This window comes from Augochlora pura, chromosome 7 (genome assembly GCF_028453695.1).
Source record: "Augochlora pura isolate Apur16 chromosome 7, APUR_v2.2.1, whole genome shotgun sequence".
NCBI classification, from domain to species: Eukaryota; Metazoa; Arthropoda; class Insecta; order Hymenoptera; family Halictidae; genus Augochlora; species Augochlora pura.
The window spans coordinates 39753729-39768930 of record NC_135778.1 but is presented as its reverse complement, the minus strand read 5'-3'; the positions used below and the strand labels follow the sequence as shown (position 1 = coordinate 39768930).

The 15202-nt window shown below is 38.8% G+C and overlaps 1 protein-coding gene across 1 annotated transcript in view; it reads right to left on the bottom strand.

Moving 5' to 3' along the window:
* Positions 1-5266: 5266 nt before the first annotated feature.
* Positions 5267-15202, bottom strand: part of LOC144472834 (netrin-1) — a 128132-nt gene continuing 118196 nt past the window's right edge. The window contains exons 5-7 of the mRNA XM_078186238.1: positions 10959-11027; positions 9816-10026; positions 5267-8325 (exon numbers count right to left, since the gene is read on the bottom strand). Coding sequence (XP_078042364.1) covers positions 8121-8325; positions 9816-10026; positions 10959-11027 — 485 coding nt within the window. The 3' untranslated portion in view covers positions 5267-8120. The remainder of the gene's footprint in view (positions 8326-9815; positions 10027-10958; positions 11028-15202) is intronic.

Sequence of the window (15202 nt, the reverse complement as noted above, 5' to 3'; positions counted from 1 at the left end):
CATGTATATTGATTTTATCAGAAAAATCGACAGAGAAAATTTTATTTCGAATTGAAATTATTTTTACCCTTTTCGATCGATAGTCTCTTGTAACACAGTGAGAGAATGCCCAAACCTGTTCACCAACTTTACCGACCGGGCAGATGTTTTTTAACCCTGATGGCGCCACTATTTTATTCTATTAAAAATTTTAGAACAGCGCCACTCGCCAATGCTGAATTTGTTAACTATGATCACGTGTAGGTAATTTGTTTAGTAGGAATAAAACGGCCGTTATCTGGATTGGTAAAAAATATCTATCCGGCCGGTAAAATTGGCGCTTTGCCACTAGGTCGGCGAAGTTTCGAAATTCGCCACGAGAGGCGCCACCTCACCCGCGCAGAAGCGGTAAAAATCATATTTCCGTTTAAATGGAAAATAAAATTTCGATACTGTTGCATTGGAATTGTTTAACTCCCAAAGACTCTAATTGAAGCTCGAAGAATGCGCTTTACGATAGGTGAGTTGCGATTTGGAAATAACTACGATATCATGTTTAAAAATTTATCCAAAAAGTGGCCAGTTTTTAAGCTAACCACATCCTTCGCTATCTCACAAAAATCAAATTCCATTTTTCTAACACGTTCGTTAGAATAGATAATAATTACATATAAGCGTTTCGTCTTGTTTATGCATTGTATTTATTATTCATACAACTAATCACATTTATTACACCACAATACACAACGGTACACTTAATAATTTAATCGAATCTAGATCGTAAATCGTGGTACAATACTAATAGGTTATTAATTGCGGAGGTATAAATAGCACACTTACTTTGACATCGTATATGTATATATACTTCTACGATATACAATTGGTCAAGAATTTTCGCGAAATCTTGCACCTAATATAATGTGGTTTCTCTCTTTCATCTACAATGTCGTCGCGGCGATCAGTTTTTTTCCGGCATCTTGAACGGAAAACATTTAACACATTCTCGATTACCGCGTTGAAAATGAGAGACGCTTGGATCGCTCGATCGATAATTCCCTGATTCTTTCATACTGATCAGGTTGTATAAAAAAAAAATTAGCAACTTTTGCAGTCCGTCATACGAGACGACGATTATCGTTTCTTTTTCCGCGTTTTTCATCTTTGGTCGTTACCGGAAGGAAATATTTCATTACGATGTCGCGCGCGGTGCTGCGATGATTTCTGTCGTCATTCTTGGAAAAAATCATCGGGCCACTGCGTGCCATCGCTTAGACAAACAATTTAATTTTACAAGAAAAACCGAGGGTTACAAGAGCAGAAAGGAAAACCGTGGACGACTCTTTGGTTTCTTTTCTCCGAGAAATTGAAGAGACGACTTTTGATCTGCAACTTCGCGTTTCTATATTTTTAAGGAACAGTTTCTTCGATTTCTCTGAAAAAAAAGAAAACAGTAGCAAATCGCCAGAATCGTCCATTTCCCGGTTTTCGAAGATCCTGCAACCGTTCGGCGGTGAACGTTCGACGATGCAAATGATTCGAATGTCGTGTGATTCCGTAGTCTCTGAGTTTCTTTGTAAAAAGCATGGAAGATATGCGGGGCACGGTGGAAAATCCGTTCCGAAACGATCGAAGGTAATCGGCAAAGATATTCTGTTCGTCGTTCCGCCGTATTCGGGACAGACCTCGGCTCCGACCGTCGATCGCGTCGCTCGCGACCGTTTCTCGCTTTTCTCTCTAACACGTTCGAATACACGTTAAACTAATTCTTGTGGATAGCTGATATAATATTCTTTACTTATGCTAAAGCTATTTTTACGTTGGTACATTTTATACACATAATCGTAGAGCACAGGCGGCGGGGACGACGAACGCGTTCGAAGGATGACGCTCGCACGGACAGCGGATAATGCTTATGCGAAACTCCGGCGCGTTTATAGACAACTATACAAAAAAGAGAGCAGCGCGATAGAACCGTTTTTTGATTTCCTTTGTTCTTCCCTACCCCCCGCAACGCGAAGGTCCGAGAAGCGCGAGTCGTGCGCGAGAAAACAAAGCGAGACGCGCGGTTCGTTTGCTCTCGGCGGCCGAGAGCGCCTTTCGTTCCGCGTCGCACATTTCGCGTGCGTGTTCTATAAACGCATAAACTCCGCAGTCGGTCAATGATACGATAATATTTAAAACGCGATTGCTTTACAGGAGCGCCCGCGCCGTTGCCGAGGAACGATCGACAGCGGTTCGGATGGGTCCGCTATTTTATCGGCCACCTCGGCGAGGCTCCGCGCGTACGGCTTGCTTTTCGCTCCCCATCCGATCCGGATCGCATGTTACAATAATATTAGGCAAGAAATTACGAATAGGTACATACGTTTTGAACTGTTCGACACATTTTCTTTCTAATAAAAGCACGACGCGGCCGGGGAAAAAACGTCGATCTCGCGTGGCGACACGCTCGCAGGATTCGCCACCGCGAACCGACGCAAAACTTAGTTAAAGTACATGATTCCATAACAGCTTCTTCTCGTGACGATGACGATGATGTACGATTATTCTATAGGCTTTGCTATTCGCGTTCGCGACGGGTGCCCGATGCGCTCGGTACTCCGTTGATATCGTAAGTACATAGATACATCGTTGATTATTGCATGTAAAACAATACTTAATTACTTTCCCTTCGAGAAAGAGGTCGTTATGGATGTCGCCAGTCGGGGGAACACAGAGAGCTCTTTAACTTTCGTGATCCTTTAGGAAGTTGGAACAGAGTTTGTCTTTTTTGTCGTCGAACTCGTTACGAAACGAAACTATTTCTCAATCGAATTGGAACGAACATTCCCGGTTTTATTAGCCCTTTGCGCTCGAGGTGGCGACACTGAGACACCGCTAAAATTATTCCATCGCGTTCTAAATAATTTCTATGTTAACAAAGTTTACGTTTAAAACATTTTTCAAAATCGAAAATGATATGAATCACCAAAGTCAATTTTACATAGTATAAGCTAGGAAGGTTACTCCAAGTAACATGGTTACTCCAGATTTCCAGTGAAAATGGCTTCGAGCGCAAAGGGTTAATCTTCCTTCTTAAATTAAAAAAGACATTTCTCCGGTTCTTCGAATAAAACGTTAAGTTTCTCGAATTTTCAGAAAGACAGTTTTACAGACTTCTTACGCCTGGGATATCGACACGAGATGGACAATTGATTGTTACAAAGGTAAATCAGTTAAAATAAAATAATAAAAAATACAGTTAATAATCGCGTAATTTTTATAACTCTCTAAATTAATGCTTTATGCTTCTTCGAGTATTCAATTGATAAACTTATATTTTACACCGGTAGCGTAATTTATATTTAACACATATTTTACACCGGTATTTTAAACGCTATACAAGACTTTAAAAATTTTGTCCATACCTGTCGCAACAGACGAACGTAAAAGCTTGGTCAAATGAAAAAAAAAGCGAACACAATTTCCGACTTATATCTCCGATGAACTCTGACGTTCTAGTTGTGAACCATTGTTTTGGAAGAGCAGCATACTCGTCGCAAGTATCTGTCGCAGTTAGGAACTTATTTTTTAACCCTTCCGCTATCGACCGCCGATTTTACATGAATTATTGTTTCTCCATGGCTGAAGCGACAGCTGCGAAGAATTACAGTCGCCTTTTACAAATTATATTCTTTCTTATTTGTTAAGAAACAAGTTACGAAAACTTAGAATTTAGTTTATAGAAGTAAATTACAAAAATTTAAAATTTAATTTATCGGAGTAAAATACAAAAACTTAGAATTTAATTTGTAGAAGGAAATTACGAATAAAAATGAAATAAAATTACGACAGTCGTTTCACTGGATTTGAATATTTTTGGCAAAGGTGCGCTGGTTACGGCCGCGATATGATTGCCGTAGCGGAAGGGTTAAGCACAATAAACATCGTCAATAGTCAATCATGCGGTTGGCAGTATTCAGCAATTAATGTTCGCGCGACATTTTGTTAACCATCGGCGTATTTATTGTCGATGTAACAGACGCGTGGATCGCGTGAGAACGATTCCGATCAATTGGAAGATCGATTTTTACTCCACGGGACCGCGAAAGAAGCGCGTCCTTCTCGCGTAATTCCCGTACGAAACTTCACGAGAAGCCGCGACGAAACGTGTACCAAAAAGGCGAATAAATAAATCCGGCGTTCTTCTTTACAATCCCGGAGTCGGTGGTCGCGACATCGACGGCGAAACCCCTTGCACTATAATAGTTTGTCAGACTCGTGTTGCAGATTTAATATGAATGTTATTAATTTCTATATCTATTTTTATTTAGATTTAATTCGGAATTTTTATTTAAATTCTTCTGTTATCAAAGTCTATAAATTAAAGTACGTAAAGACAATATAAAAGAAATGAAAATTGTCTGGTCTTATTAAAGAAAATATTAAGAAGAAATTATTGCTAAATAACGCAGCGTAAATGGAATCATGGTGCAAGGGGTTGATTATCGTAACTTCAATTGCGACGGCAATCACGATAATAACCGATGACTTGTTCGTGTTTTTCTCTTTTTCTCTTTTAAAATGACGCTCCTCCTCCGTTTCGACACATTCCGGACTTAGCCTCTATTTCTCTTTAATGATCCGTACAACTATATCCTAATACCACTACTACCGATAATAATACTACTGCTAATAATATTAATAATAATATTAATAATAATAATAATACCAGCTAGAAACAGAATCTTAATAATTTATATAGAAAATGTACAAGAAAATCTACATTCAACGTACGCGTATATAATCTTTATATAAACGTGATCGATCCGCGGTATACATATGTATATGTATAATAAACGAACGACGGGGGAGAATAAATAAATAAAAAGAAGACGAAAAGAAAATAGAAGGAAGTCAAGGCGAAGAGAGGATGACAATGCGTGCGAACAAAGATGGGGTGGTCAGGATGGTGGGGGAAAGACGGAGCTTGCTCGAGTTGTGTGATACCTCCGTTTAACCCTTTGCCGTACCATTCTCTTTACAATTAGTATGATTACATTGTTTTTCGTATCGCATTAATTTTGAAGAAAAAGGAATTTTATATTTATCGTGTGCTGAGATCTACTCGAATGTTTAAATATTGGTAGCAAGAGATTAACCCTTCGCACTCGAGTGGCGACACTGCGGCGCCATTCAAATTTCTATAATACGTTCAGAAGTTATTTTAGATAATAGAATGAATTTATAGAATGAATTTTGTTATATAAAATGGATGAAAATATTCTGTTATATAAAACGGAAATACTAGAAAAATTATTTTAGATTTGCAGTCGAGTGCAAAGGGTTAAAATTTGATTTCTACTTAAAGGATGAATATTTATACCTAACAGCTTATTGTTATAAATCTCCGTTACGAGTGATGGCTCGTTAAATGTACGGCAAGGGGTTAATTGATCGGAGTCGATGGCACGAGGGCGATGGAGCGTTTTTCGAAGGGATTTTTCTCTGAGGAACAATTCACGAAACTAAAGGAATCTCCGATGTATACTCGATGTAACAGAGCGGGTTTGCCGCAGTGGATTCTGCGCGTCCGTTTATGCCGTTAAACGTTAAACATTATTTTATAGTATCGTATGCCTCCATTATTCACTTTGTAACTTATTCTCAAGTAAAAAACTAACAAAGGTTCCGTTATAAGAACTTGTTTCTCCGTATCATAGAGGCGACCGTCTATTTTCTACAGTTTTGAACGCTGAAAAATATAGCGTTTTACATTTAACACTTTACCAACCGTAAACATTGTTATATTCACATGAATAATATTTATTTGATCTATTACTTTTACCTTATTTGTGGCGAAATTAAAAATAGGAAGGTTATACCAGATTTCTGATGAAAGTAGCTTTGATTATAAAGGGTTAATTAATTCGATGACTAAACGTAGACATTTTTGCGCCAATCAACGCTTTAAATAATACGCTTCAAATTCGCTATTAACAATTAATATCAATTCTCAGCGCGGTATTATAATTACTAAAACCTTGAAATATTGTTACTTTGAGAAAATAATTCTGTCAAAAAAGACGGTAGTCATCCATAAAAACGATCACGTGTCATCTTAACAATTAATATGGAAAAACAAGTTCTCATCGAGTATGTACAGCGCTATCATAATCGCGATCGTCGTTACAAATATAACACGTCGTCGATTCTCTCGTAAAAACGGTGCGTACATTTCGGTCTCATGTTCCATGTGTCGTTTCGTTACAATATAATAGCGATAATAAAATTTGTATAAATACCTTTCCCCGATTAAAGCTTCGGTTCGAACGGGAAGAGAATGAAAGCATCGCGAATTAGATATAATACCAACGATGATAATTATTCGTACTCATCGTGGTTGAAAAAATTGCTCGTCGAATTGATTAACATACCAGCGGTAACAAACTATGAAAAAAGATCACGCATTTGTACGAAACGGCAGTTACACAACTGATATGCGATACAACTAATTCTTCTAAGTCTCCGCTATCCAAATACTGCACACGTTCGATTCGCATCGGTACATTTAGTGGAATTACATTCTTATAAATTTCGTTCCTTACGGTTGAGCAAACGGGGACTAAAAAGACCGGTGAAATTTCGATAAATAATATAGGAAACACTGTGGTGCACGGTAGCCGGGTTTAACGATCATTATAATATATAATAACTCTTTTCTATCGGGTCGGTAAGAACGATTACTTCTTCTTCTCGTTTAAAACGCGAACGAACGTAAACCGTCTCATTCTAAATCCGTATATGTATAGCTCGCGCCGCGATAGGATAAAAATGAGAATAAAAACGGTAAATCCACATAGGAAGTGTATAATTTATATAAATTCTACGCTCTAATTTAGTACAAGATATTGCATTCTTTTGCATCGATGAAATACACGTGGGACAACCGGCCGGCAAATATAAAACCGTAGAAAGAGTATTAATTGGGCACTTTGTGTCTCTCTCTCTTTGTGTTTGTAATTATCCTTGTCTCGTATATTTGTTATAAAAATGATCGAAAAGATTCCGCTACAAAATTACGTGAAACGTTTGATAACCTACGCGAGAAAACAGAGACAACTTTTTGCGTTAGTGCGATCTGAAACGCTTGGATGTTTCGCTTATAATAATCATTTTGGATAATAATCGCGTATTCGGTAATTGTTATCGAGAATCACAGGAATCTTAACAATCGTTAAATTTTCGTGAAAAATAGCTCCGAAATGTGAACACGTTACAATCTAACGTTTTGTGCGTTAACGTTTATAAAAAGGTTCGCTGGTTAGGGCCGTTAATTTCGAACGCTAATAATTATTAACAAACGCTGTGTGACAACCCTTGTTTGTCAATTTTCCACGATTAAATCAAGAGTTAAATAACTAGCGTGCCAAACAAATCTTTCTGCTCCGTTTGTAATAACTATCATTCTTTTCTCTCCGTTCCGCGCTATTGTTAAACAATGCAAAATGCTTTATTCTTAAACATTGCGGAATACTTAATTCTCGAACAAAGTATTCGCGCGAGATTCGCGACTCGGTTTCACTAAAATAAATAATAACTCGCACGGTGCTAAACGTCGCCTAACTTGTCCGAAGAAAGGATAACGCGGCGCGCGAGACATAAAGATTTACAGAATCCGTTGATACAATCGATCAGAGTCCCGTTTCTCGCAGTGTCCGGTCGTCGTTATTTATAACACCGTGTCGTGTACCCACATGCATTTCACATCGCGCGCGTTCGATACTTATTGTTTAATCTTAGGACGTCGTTGAGTATTTCGTGCAAAATCCGTGGGGTATGCGAGAGTTACATACAGCTATTTAGCGGTTTGATAATGAACGTGCACATTGTTTTTCTTTTCCCTACAAATTACGAGAAGTTTAAGGTTCCTTCAAATTCTATTTCTCTATTTTTTTCTGTGTTCTGTCCTCTTCCGTTCTCTCTTTATATTTTCTATCTTTCCACCCTTTCTCTCGCTTTCGTTCTCTCTCTCTCTCACACACACACACACACACACGCGCGCGTATAGACGTACATTCTTTTACTTTCTTACTCTCTTATTCTCTTTCTTTTTCTGCTTTTTCTTTCTTTCTCTCGCGGTTTTCTTTTTTTCTCGCGTTCTACTCTCTATTTTCCCTTCTCTCCTCGTCTATCTTCCTCGGTATGCCGCGAATCAGCTCGATGACACACGATCTCGCTCTCCGCTGGAAGCGTCGCATTCGGCGGTGCCACTCGCTGCGCCACTCGATCACGATCGACCTCTGCGTCACCGTCAATCCACCTTGGCTACCGCCGTCGCTCTCTTGGCCAAGAATCAAATACAACCTGGAAGATAGAATTGTTTTTAGTCGATTGCAGCGTCGCGTGTCTTAATACTAACGCTAAAAGAGGTCGGAGAGTTGGTTGATGGCTGGGTGATTCAGGGTTCAGGCTTCGATGTTAACCCTTTGCTATTGAGTGGTGACTCTGAGAAATCGCTAAAATTCTTTTATAATGTCCTAAGATAATTTTTAGGCAATGTTTGGATTTATAGAATTGTTGAAAGGTGGAAGTGTTGGTACGAGACGCAAGAATCAATTTTGTACAAGTAGAAGTGCATTTTGTTACACGGAGTGGAATTTGTTATAGGGTGAAATTTGTTGTAGAATTTAATTTGTTATAGAACGGAATTTTTTTTATAGAATGGAATTTTTTGTAGAATGGGATATTTTTATAGAATGGAATTTTTTATGGAATGAAAATTTTTATAGAAAAATGTTAGTCAGACAATCTCGAAATTATGTAATCTCGATCTATATAACCTCTCATCTGTCAAAAGCGAAGGATTCGTCGCAGAAAGTGAAAGGAGTAGCGTGCGAAGTATCGCGATGCACTCGAGGCGCACTCGAGCATCAGAGTGTGACAGGCCTCCGAGAGGACGCGAAAGATGTTACATGAGTTTTTCGGCACTTGTTGCAAGGCCGCGTGCAAAAGCTGTTTAAGAAACCGAGCCGCATAATTTAGCGACGATAGGCATCGATACCGTGTCAAGTGGTTTAGGATGGCCGTTGTTGACAGTCGAGTGGATGTTTTACGACTAGGCGGCAGATTCGTGTGCACGGTAAAAAACCGACTGCTGGCGGCTTTACACGATGCGAGAACTGTACAGTGTGTGACAAAAGTGTCAGTCGATGAAGAAATAATTCAAAATAATTCTCGGTTTGCTATAATATATGTTAACCAAGTTTAAACTGGTCGACTATACCTCAATTTATGAAATAAATGTACCTGGGGTGTATTATCGTTACTAAATTATTAATATTTAATTATTGTAACTAATAAATTATTGCAACTCGGGGAAGGGTTTCCTGAGGCCATTTCGAGTAACTTTTTCCTTTGCGAAAATGCAATCCGAGGCTTCGTTACAGAGTTATCAACGAAGAAACGGTAGCCAATGAGAGGCGAGCGCGCGAGATTCAAATAACGGACAAGGATTTTATTTTTATGGATATATTAATTATAGCGTATTGGTCGAACCAACGAGCGGATGGATCACAGTTCCGTTTATTGGCTCGACCGCCACGCGTTGGCCGAGCTCGCCTCTCATTGGTCGCCGTTTTTCGTTAATAATTCGTAAACGAAGCCGCGGATTGCATTTCAGTAAAGGAAAAAGTTGCTTCAAATGACCCAAGGAACCCTTCATTTCAAGATGACGCGTGTCTTTGGTGTACCGTGTACAGATTAGTGTATAGTTAGTGTCGTTTCTTATATTTGAAAAAACAGCGGAATTAGAGTATTAGGAGTTAGACAACCATGTTGCTACATGTGACACTTACTTGTTCGGCTTGATCTTCGGGCACCTGCAAGCCAGATCGGTCGAATGCACGTAGAGGAACACGTCGCCGCGACGGATCCTCGAGTTCTGCGCCTTCTTGTAGATATAGTCGATGTTCAAGGTGAATCGCGTCCAAACCGACCCGGATGCGCTCGTCTCGCTCGGGGAGCCGTCATTCTTTTTGTGCCTGTCTGTTATTCTACCCAGAATAGCTGAGGAATTAAATTTCATTAATAATAAAACAATGTAGCTCGTGACGTCATCGTAAACCTTATGTTAATTAACCTAACATACCAATAATAACCAATAATATTTATAATATAAAATAAAAATTACAAGTGCTTATTCTTTCGAGAAATAATTTTCTTTTTCCATTTCTATTAATTAACGAATTATTCGGAATTTCTTAACATCGTTACAAATCGACATTAGCCGCCATTACTTTTTCCCATAACCAATAAAACTCTCTCCTTCGAAGCTTGTTCCTCTAATTCACAGAAGAATTTCTTTCGTCGACGCTCTATTGCTTCAATCACGATTAAACCGAGGCTGAATCGCGAATCTCCACTTCGTTTAAGAATCTCAAAGATTCGCCCGGTTCGGTATGAAGACGTAAAAGGCAGGTCGGTGCCACCTTGTAATCGTTTCGATTCCGATCGTCGAAGTGCCGGGCACCACTTACGGCGATGCGAATCGAAGTTATGTTACACGGTATGCAGCCGAGGTACCCCGCGTTGTAATCATTTCTGATTCCGAGTCAAAAACTAGTAATACCATTAGCGGTCGCCGAGTGTATAAATCGCTGATGGAGGGAGGGGAGCGACGCCATAACAAATTGCGCTCGTTCCGTCCGCGACCGCAAATGGCGAACAAGTTATTTGAAGAGTCGAAGAGATAGTTTTGAAAGAAAAAGTTGCCGGAGATTAGCCTAATTGGAAGCACGCGCTATAGATCGACAATCTATTATATATTAAATATTCATTATATTATATATTAAATATTATTCATTTGTTATATTATATATTTTCGAAAGCACTCTTTTATTAAAACATAAATTTAATTACTGTTGCTAATAATGCAACATGGCCCATTGATTTCTTAAAAAGTATACTTTTCTTAATTTTACGTATCTAAAAAAACTTACCATAATCTCTTTTGCAGTATTTCATTAGATTCAGTCTCTTAGTGTTGGCTCGACACTTTCCACACTGGTCTGTAACAAAATAAAATTGAACATATTATTTAAAATCGTTGTGATATAGCTTAACGGTGTTTTAGGTTAGGTTCATTTTAATTCGACGGATGCGAGGTCGATTATTCTTTGCTGTGTTAAAAATGATTGAACAGTGATGAAATAATAAACAGTGGTAATAATAATAAATAATAATAATAATAAATGATTTAAATACTGAATTGTAATAATAATGAATAAAAATAATAATAGTGAATAATTTAAATACTGAAATGTAACAGTAATAATAATAATAAATAATTTAAATAGTGAAATATAATAATAATGAATAATAATAGTAATAATAAATAATTTAAATAATACTGATTTTTAAGTGGTACAATTTCTGTTCGAATCGTTTCTCTTTCGTGCGCGCGCGCATGAACAGAAGAAACGGTTTCATCGGCTCGATTTCACCTCGTCTAATAAATTTTAAAAGCCGTGGGGAGTTGTACGATATCATTGCGATTTTCTACTTGACTGGCACACAATGGACGACGCTTAAACGGACGGGAATTTATGAGTCGTATCACTTGTAATTATATTGTTCGGTGTTTCGCGCGGTGCCGCCGCTATTCGCGGCGCGATAACACTGACAGGAAATCGTACCTGTGTGATTAACACGATTCGCACGGAACAAATGATAATTCCTCGTCTTTGAATCGAAGCTACCCCTTTATCCAAGAGCTCGATGTTATTTATTATACATAAATATTCGCTGCGAAATTAATCTTTTGTGTAGGAAGGTATGCTTCAAACCGAGACAATTTTTATGATTTATGGGGTTTTTCTATTTTCTAGGATTTGTTGTCAATTTTTATAGTGTAATATTTTTTGTGCGATACTTGTGGTTTTAATAATTTTATTTTAGTTAATTATGGTTTAAATTTTAATAAGTAGTTGATGTTAAGAAATTAAAATTGATGTTAAGAAATTAAAATTAATATTAAAAAATTTAAACTAATATTAAGAAATTAAAATTAATATTAAGAAATTAAAGTTAATATTAAGAAATTAAAGTCAATATTAAGAAATTGAAGTCAATATTAAGAAATTAAAATTCATATTAATATCTTCTAATTTTAGGTGCACCTTCTAATTTTATTATAAAATATTCTGCAAAACTGTTTGCTCGCGGTCATGGGGGACCCTCTTCCGCCGTTGCAAATTTGAATGATTAGGGGCAGTCTAATCACGTGAAGCTAAACCACCGCGCGCGCGCGCGCAGCTCCGATCGCCGCATTTATTCGAGACGATAGGTAATCAGAAGCAAGATTGAACATTCTCCACCGGTGTTCTGATTACGCCGCTGCCTTAGATCCACAAAGCGGATTTTAATGAGAAAGCCAGAGGCGTTACATATTGTGCCGATACACGCTGTGTATCTTCCATAGCGCTTCCATTATCAAGAATACATGCTAACCAGATGGTAGCAGGGGTTTCATTAATAATTTCAGTTTCATTAATAATACAATCGAGAATTTATCCGTCGCCGATTATGCAGCTTTTATTAAACAGATCGATCATCGGATCTTCGATAAATAATTCGTTCATCGATGAGCGACGATTTAGGGAAAATAATCGCGATGAAGCTATGGTAATATAGCAATTTGGTAATACGGCGAAAATAGTATGATATACTAGATATAGTACGAGATATACTATAGAGATATAGTATGCTATACTATAGAGATATAGTATGCTATACTAGAGCGTTCAAATATGAAGATATATTCGGTTAATGAGCGTTCGAGTGCGACCTATTCCAGTGCCGGGGTAACCCCTGTACAACTACCCCCTCCCCCCCTCTCCCCCGTGTCCCTACAACACGATTTCACTCTAACGTAGTTAGGGAATTAAGGAAACCCCCCCGCCCTCGCTATAACACGCCGCAAGGCTGGGGTGTGCCGGACTGTGTCATGTTAATTCTACGCTTCGTCGATCACCACCGATACTCTTTCGATGAACGTATTTGTTGCTGCGATCTAATACAATTATAATTATCAATCGTAAGTTGGTCCAAAGGCGAAGCAGGTAGAAGAAGGGTGGAAGGTAGAAGAAGCTAGAAGGTAGAAACGGATTTTTGTTGGTAGGTGTGGAGGGGATAAAGAGTGAGAATGAGAGCGGAAAATGTTGGAACGTGATCAGAAATGAGAGTTAGAATGTAATGACAAATTAAAATGACTGTATACAAATTATATAATTGTATATAGTTGCGTATAATCGTGTATAAATTGTATTTAGTATCACATACAATTCAAGATAATTCTACATAAATAATATTTCGTATTAGTCCTCAAAGGGTTAAGACTTCAAACCATCGTACAGCATAAAAGAAGACGGACTTAATTTTTCAGAAATTTTTAAGAAATAAATACTGAGAACCTCGAATCGAAAAAATTCTATAAAATATTTTCTGTATACGTGACAAACTCGCGACAATTAACACGAATCTGTTTTACCCGCGTTATTGCCGGTGCGAGGCGTACGAGGATCGTTCGACGTACAGAACAGCGAAAACCGCTCTCGGACACGGACCGCGAATTCGACTGACGCGCTCCGCCACTGACTTTTGGCCTTTAACATCGGGGGTTTAGGCGGTTTGCACGGTGATTGGTATACACCGTCCGGACCTCTCGTTTGCGGCCGAGGGGCGCAAACGGGACCAACCAGTTCCAAGAGAGAGATAGATAGATAAATAGATAGATAGATAGAAAGAGAGAGAGAGAGAGAGAGAGAGTCGCGTCTCTGTCCGATCGATCAGATTGCTCGATCAGAAAGGGCAGACCTTACGCTACCACCCCGTTTGGATACGCGCGACGGCGAACCGTATTGCTCGTTCCGGTTGATGCGGATTAGCGCGGGTTAATCGACACAAAGGACGTCTCGTTAGCCGGGAATTAAACGGATTATGGTCTGAGGTCCCCGGCATCACGATCGATTCCCATGCACCGCCGCCGTGTGGCCAGCTTCGATATCTGTGGCTCGCTTTCGACTACGGTTGTATTTCCCCGTTTCGTAATTCGGTTAATTGGTTCGATGGCGAACGGGCACGGAGACCGGCCTGCGGAATTTTTGCCGCGCCGCGGCAACCGGGATTAAGGAACTGTTTGCCTTCGAATTATCCCGCGGGCACGGCTCATGGGGGGTTGCGAAGCACGCGGACTACGAAATTGTAAAGTTCCCGCGGTCTGCGCGTGGACTGTAAAGCAGAGTCGGCGAAATTCCGCGATTCGTTTCACTGGGAAATTATTAGAAAAATAGCACGGTGAAATTCTTATAAAATAGCACGGTATTATTATTATAAAATACCATGGTATAATTATGAGAAAATACCACGGTATAATTATTAGAAAATACCACGGTATAATTATTAGAAAAAAGAAGAAATGACCGATTTCACAGTTTTTCTTAGCAAATTTGTTATAAAATCCTTTACACACTAAATTATTAAACGGATATCACGATCGAAGCATAAATTATATCACAAACGTCGAAAAGTCTAAATAAATCCAGTCTTGCCATTTTTCTAAAGCAAAACGCGTAGTCATTGTTCGAGCTCGATAGGTTTAGTGTTAAATAAATATTTAATTTCACTTCTCTGGTCCGAATAAGATTTGACAACTAAATACTATATTTTCTTCTTATTTCTCTGGCCTCGACGAAAAGTTTTAGGTTATATTTAGGTTATATCGTGCGACGCGGTACGCAACGCGGAAGAGAGTAAATCGAATCATCGGCTTCTCTCCGTCGACTCTCTGATCAGACGCGCGAGCCTTCGTTAGATGCCGGCGCTTGATAACACCTTGATGGGATTTTCGATCGTAGTCGTACAAGTACGAAGTATACTTCGTACATACTATACTATACTGTACTATACTACTGTACGAGGTACTTCAGTTTGCGTAGCAGTCGCCGTTCACAGAGTATCCCGCGGGACTAGTCCCAATTTGACACAGTTTCGGAATTACCCCTACGTCGCCTGTTCACAGTCACCTCTCTCGACGTAAATCAATTAACATAAATTTAACACGATTAGTGATTAGTTCGTTGCGAAGGCATAGGATGATTATGGAAGTTTGGTTATTGGCATTGGCAGAAGATTCTTTTCTTCGCTTTGAAACAAAACACGGCCTTCTAGAACGTTCGCAGACGCA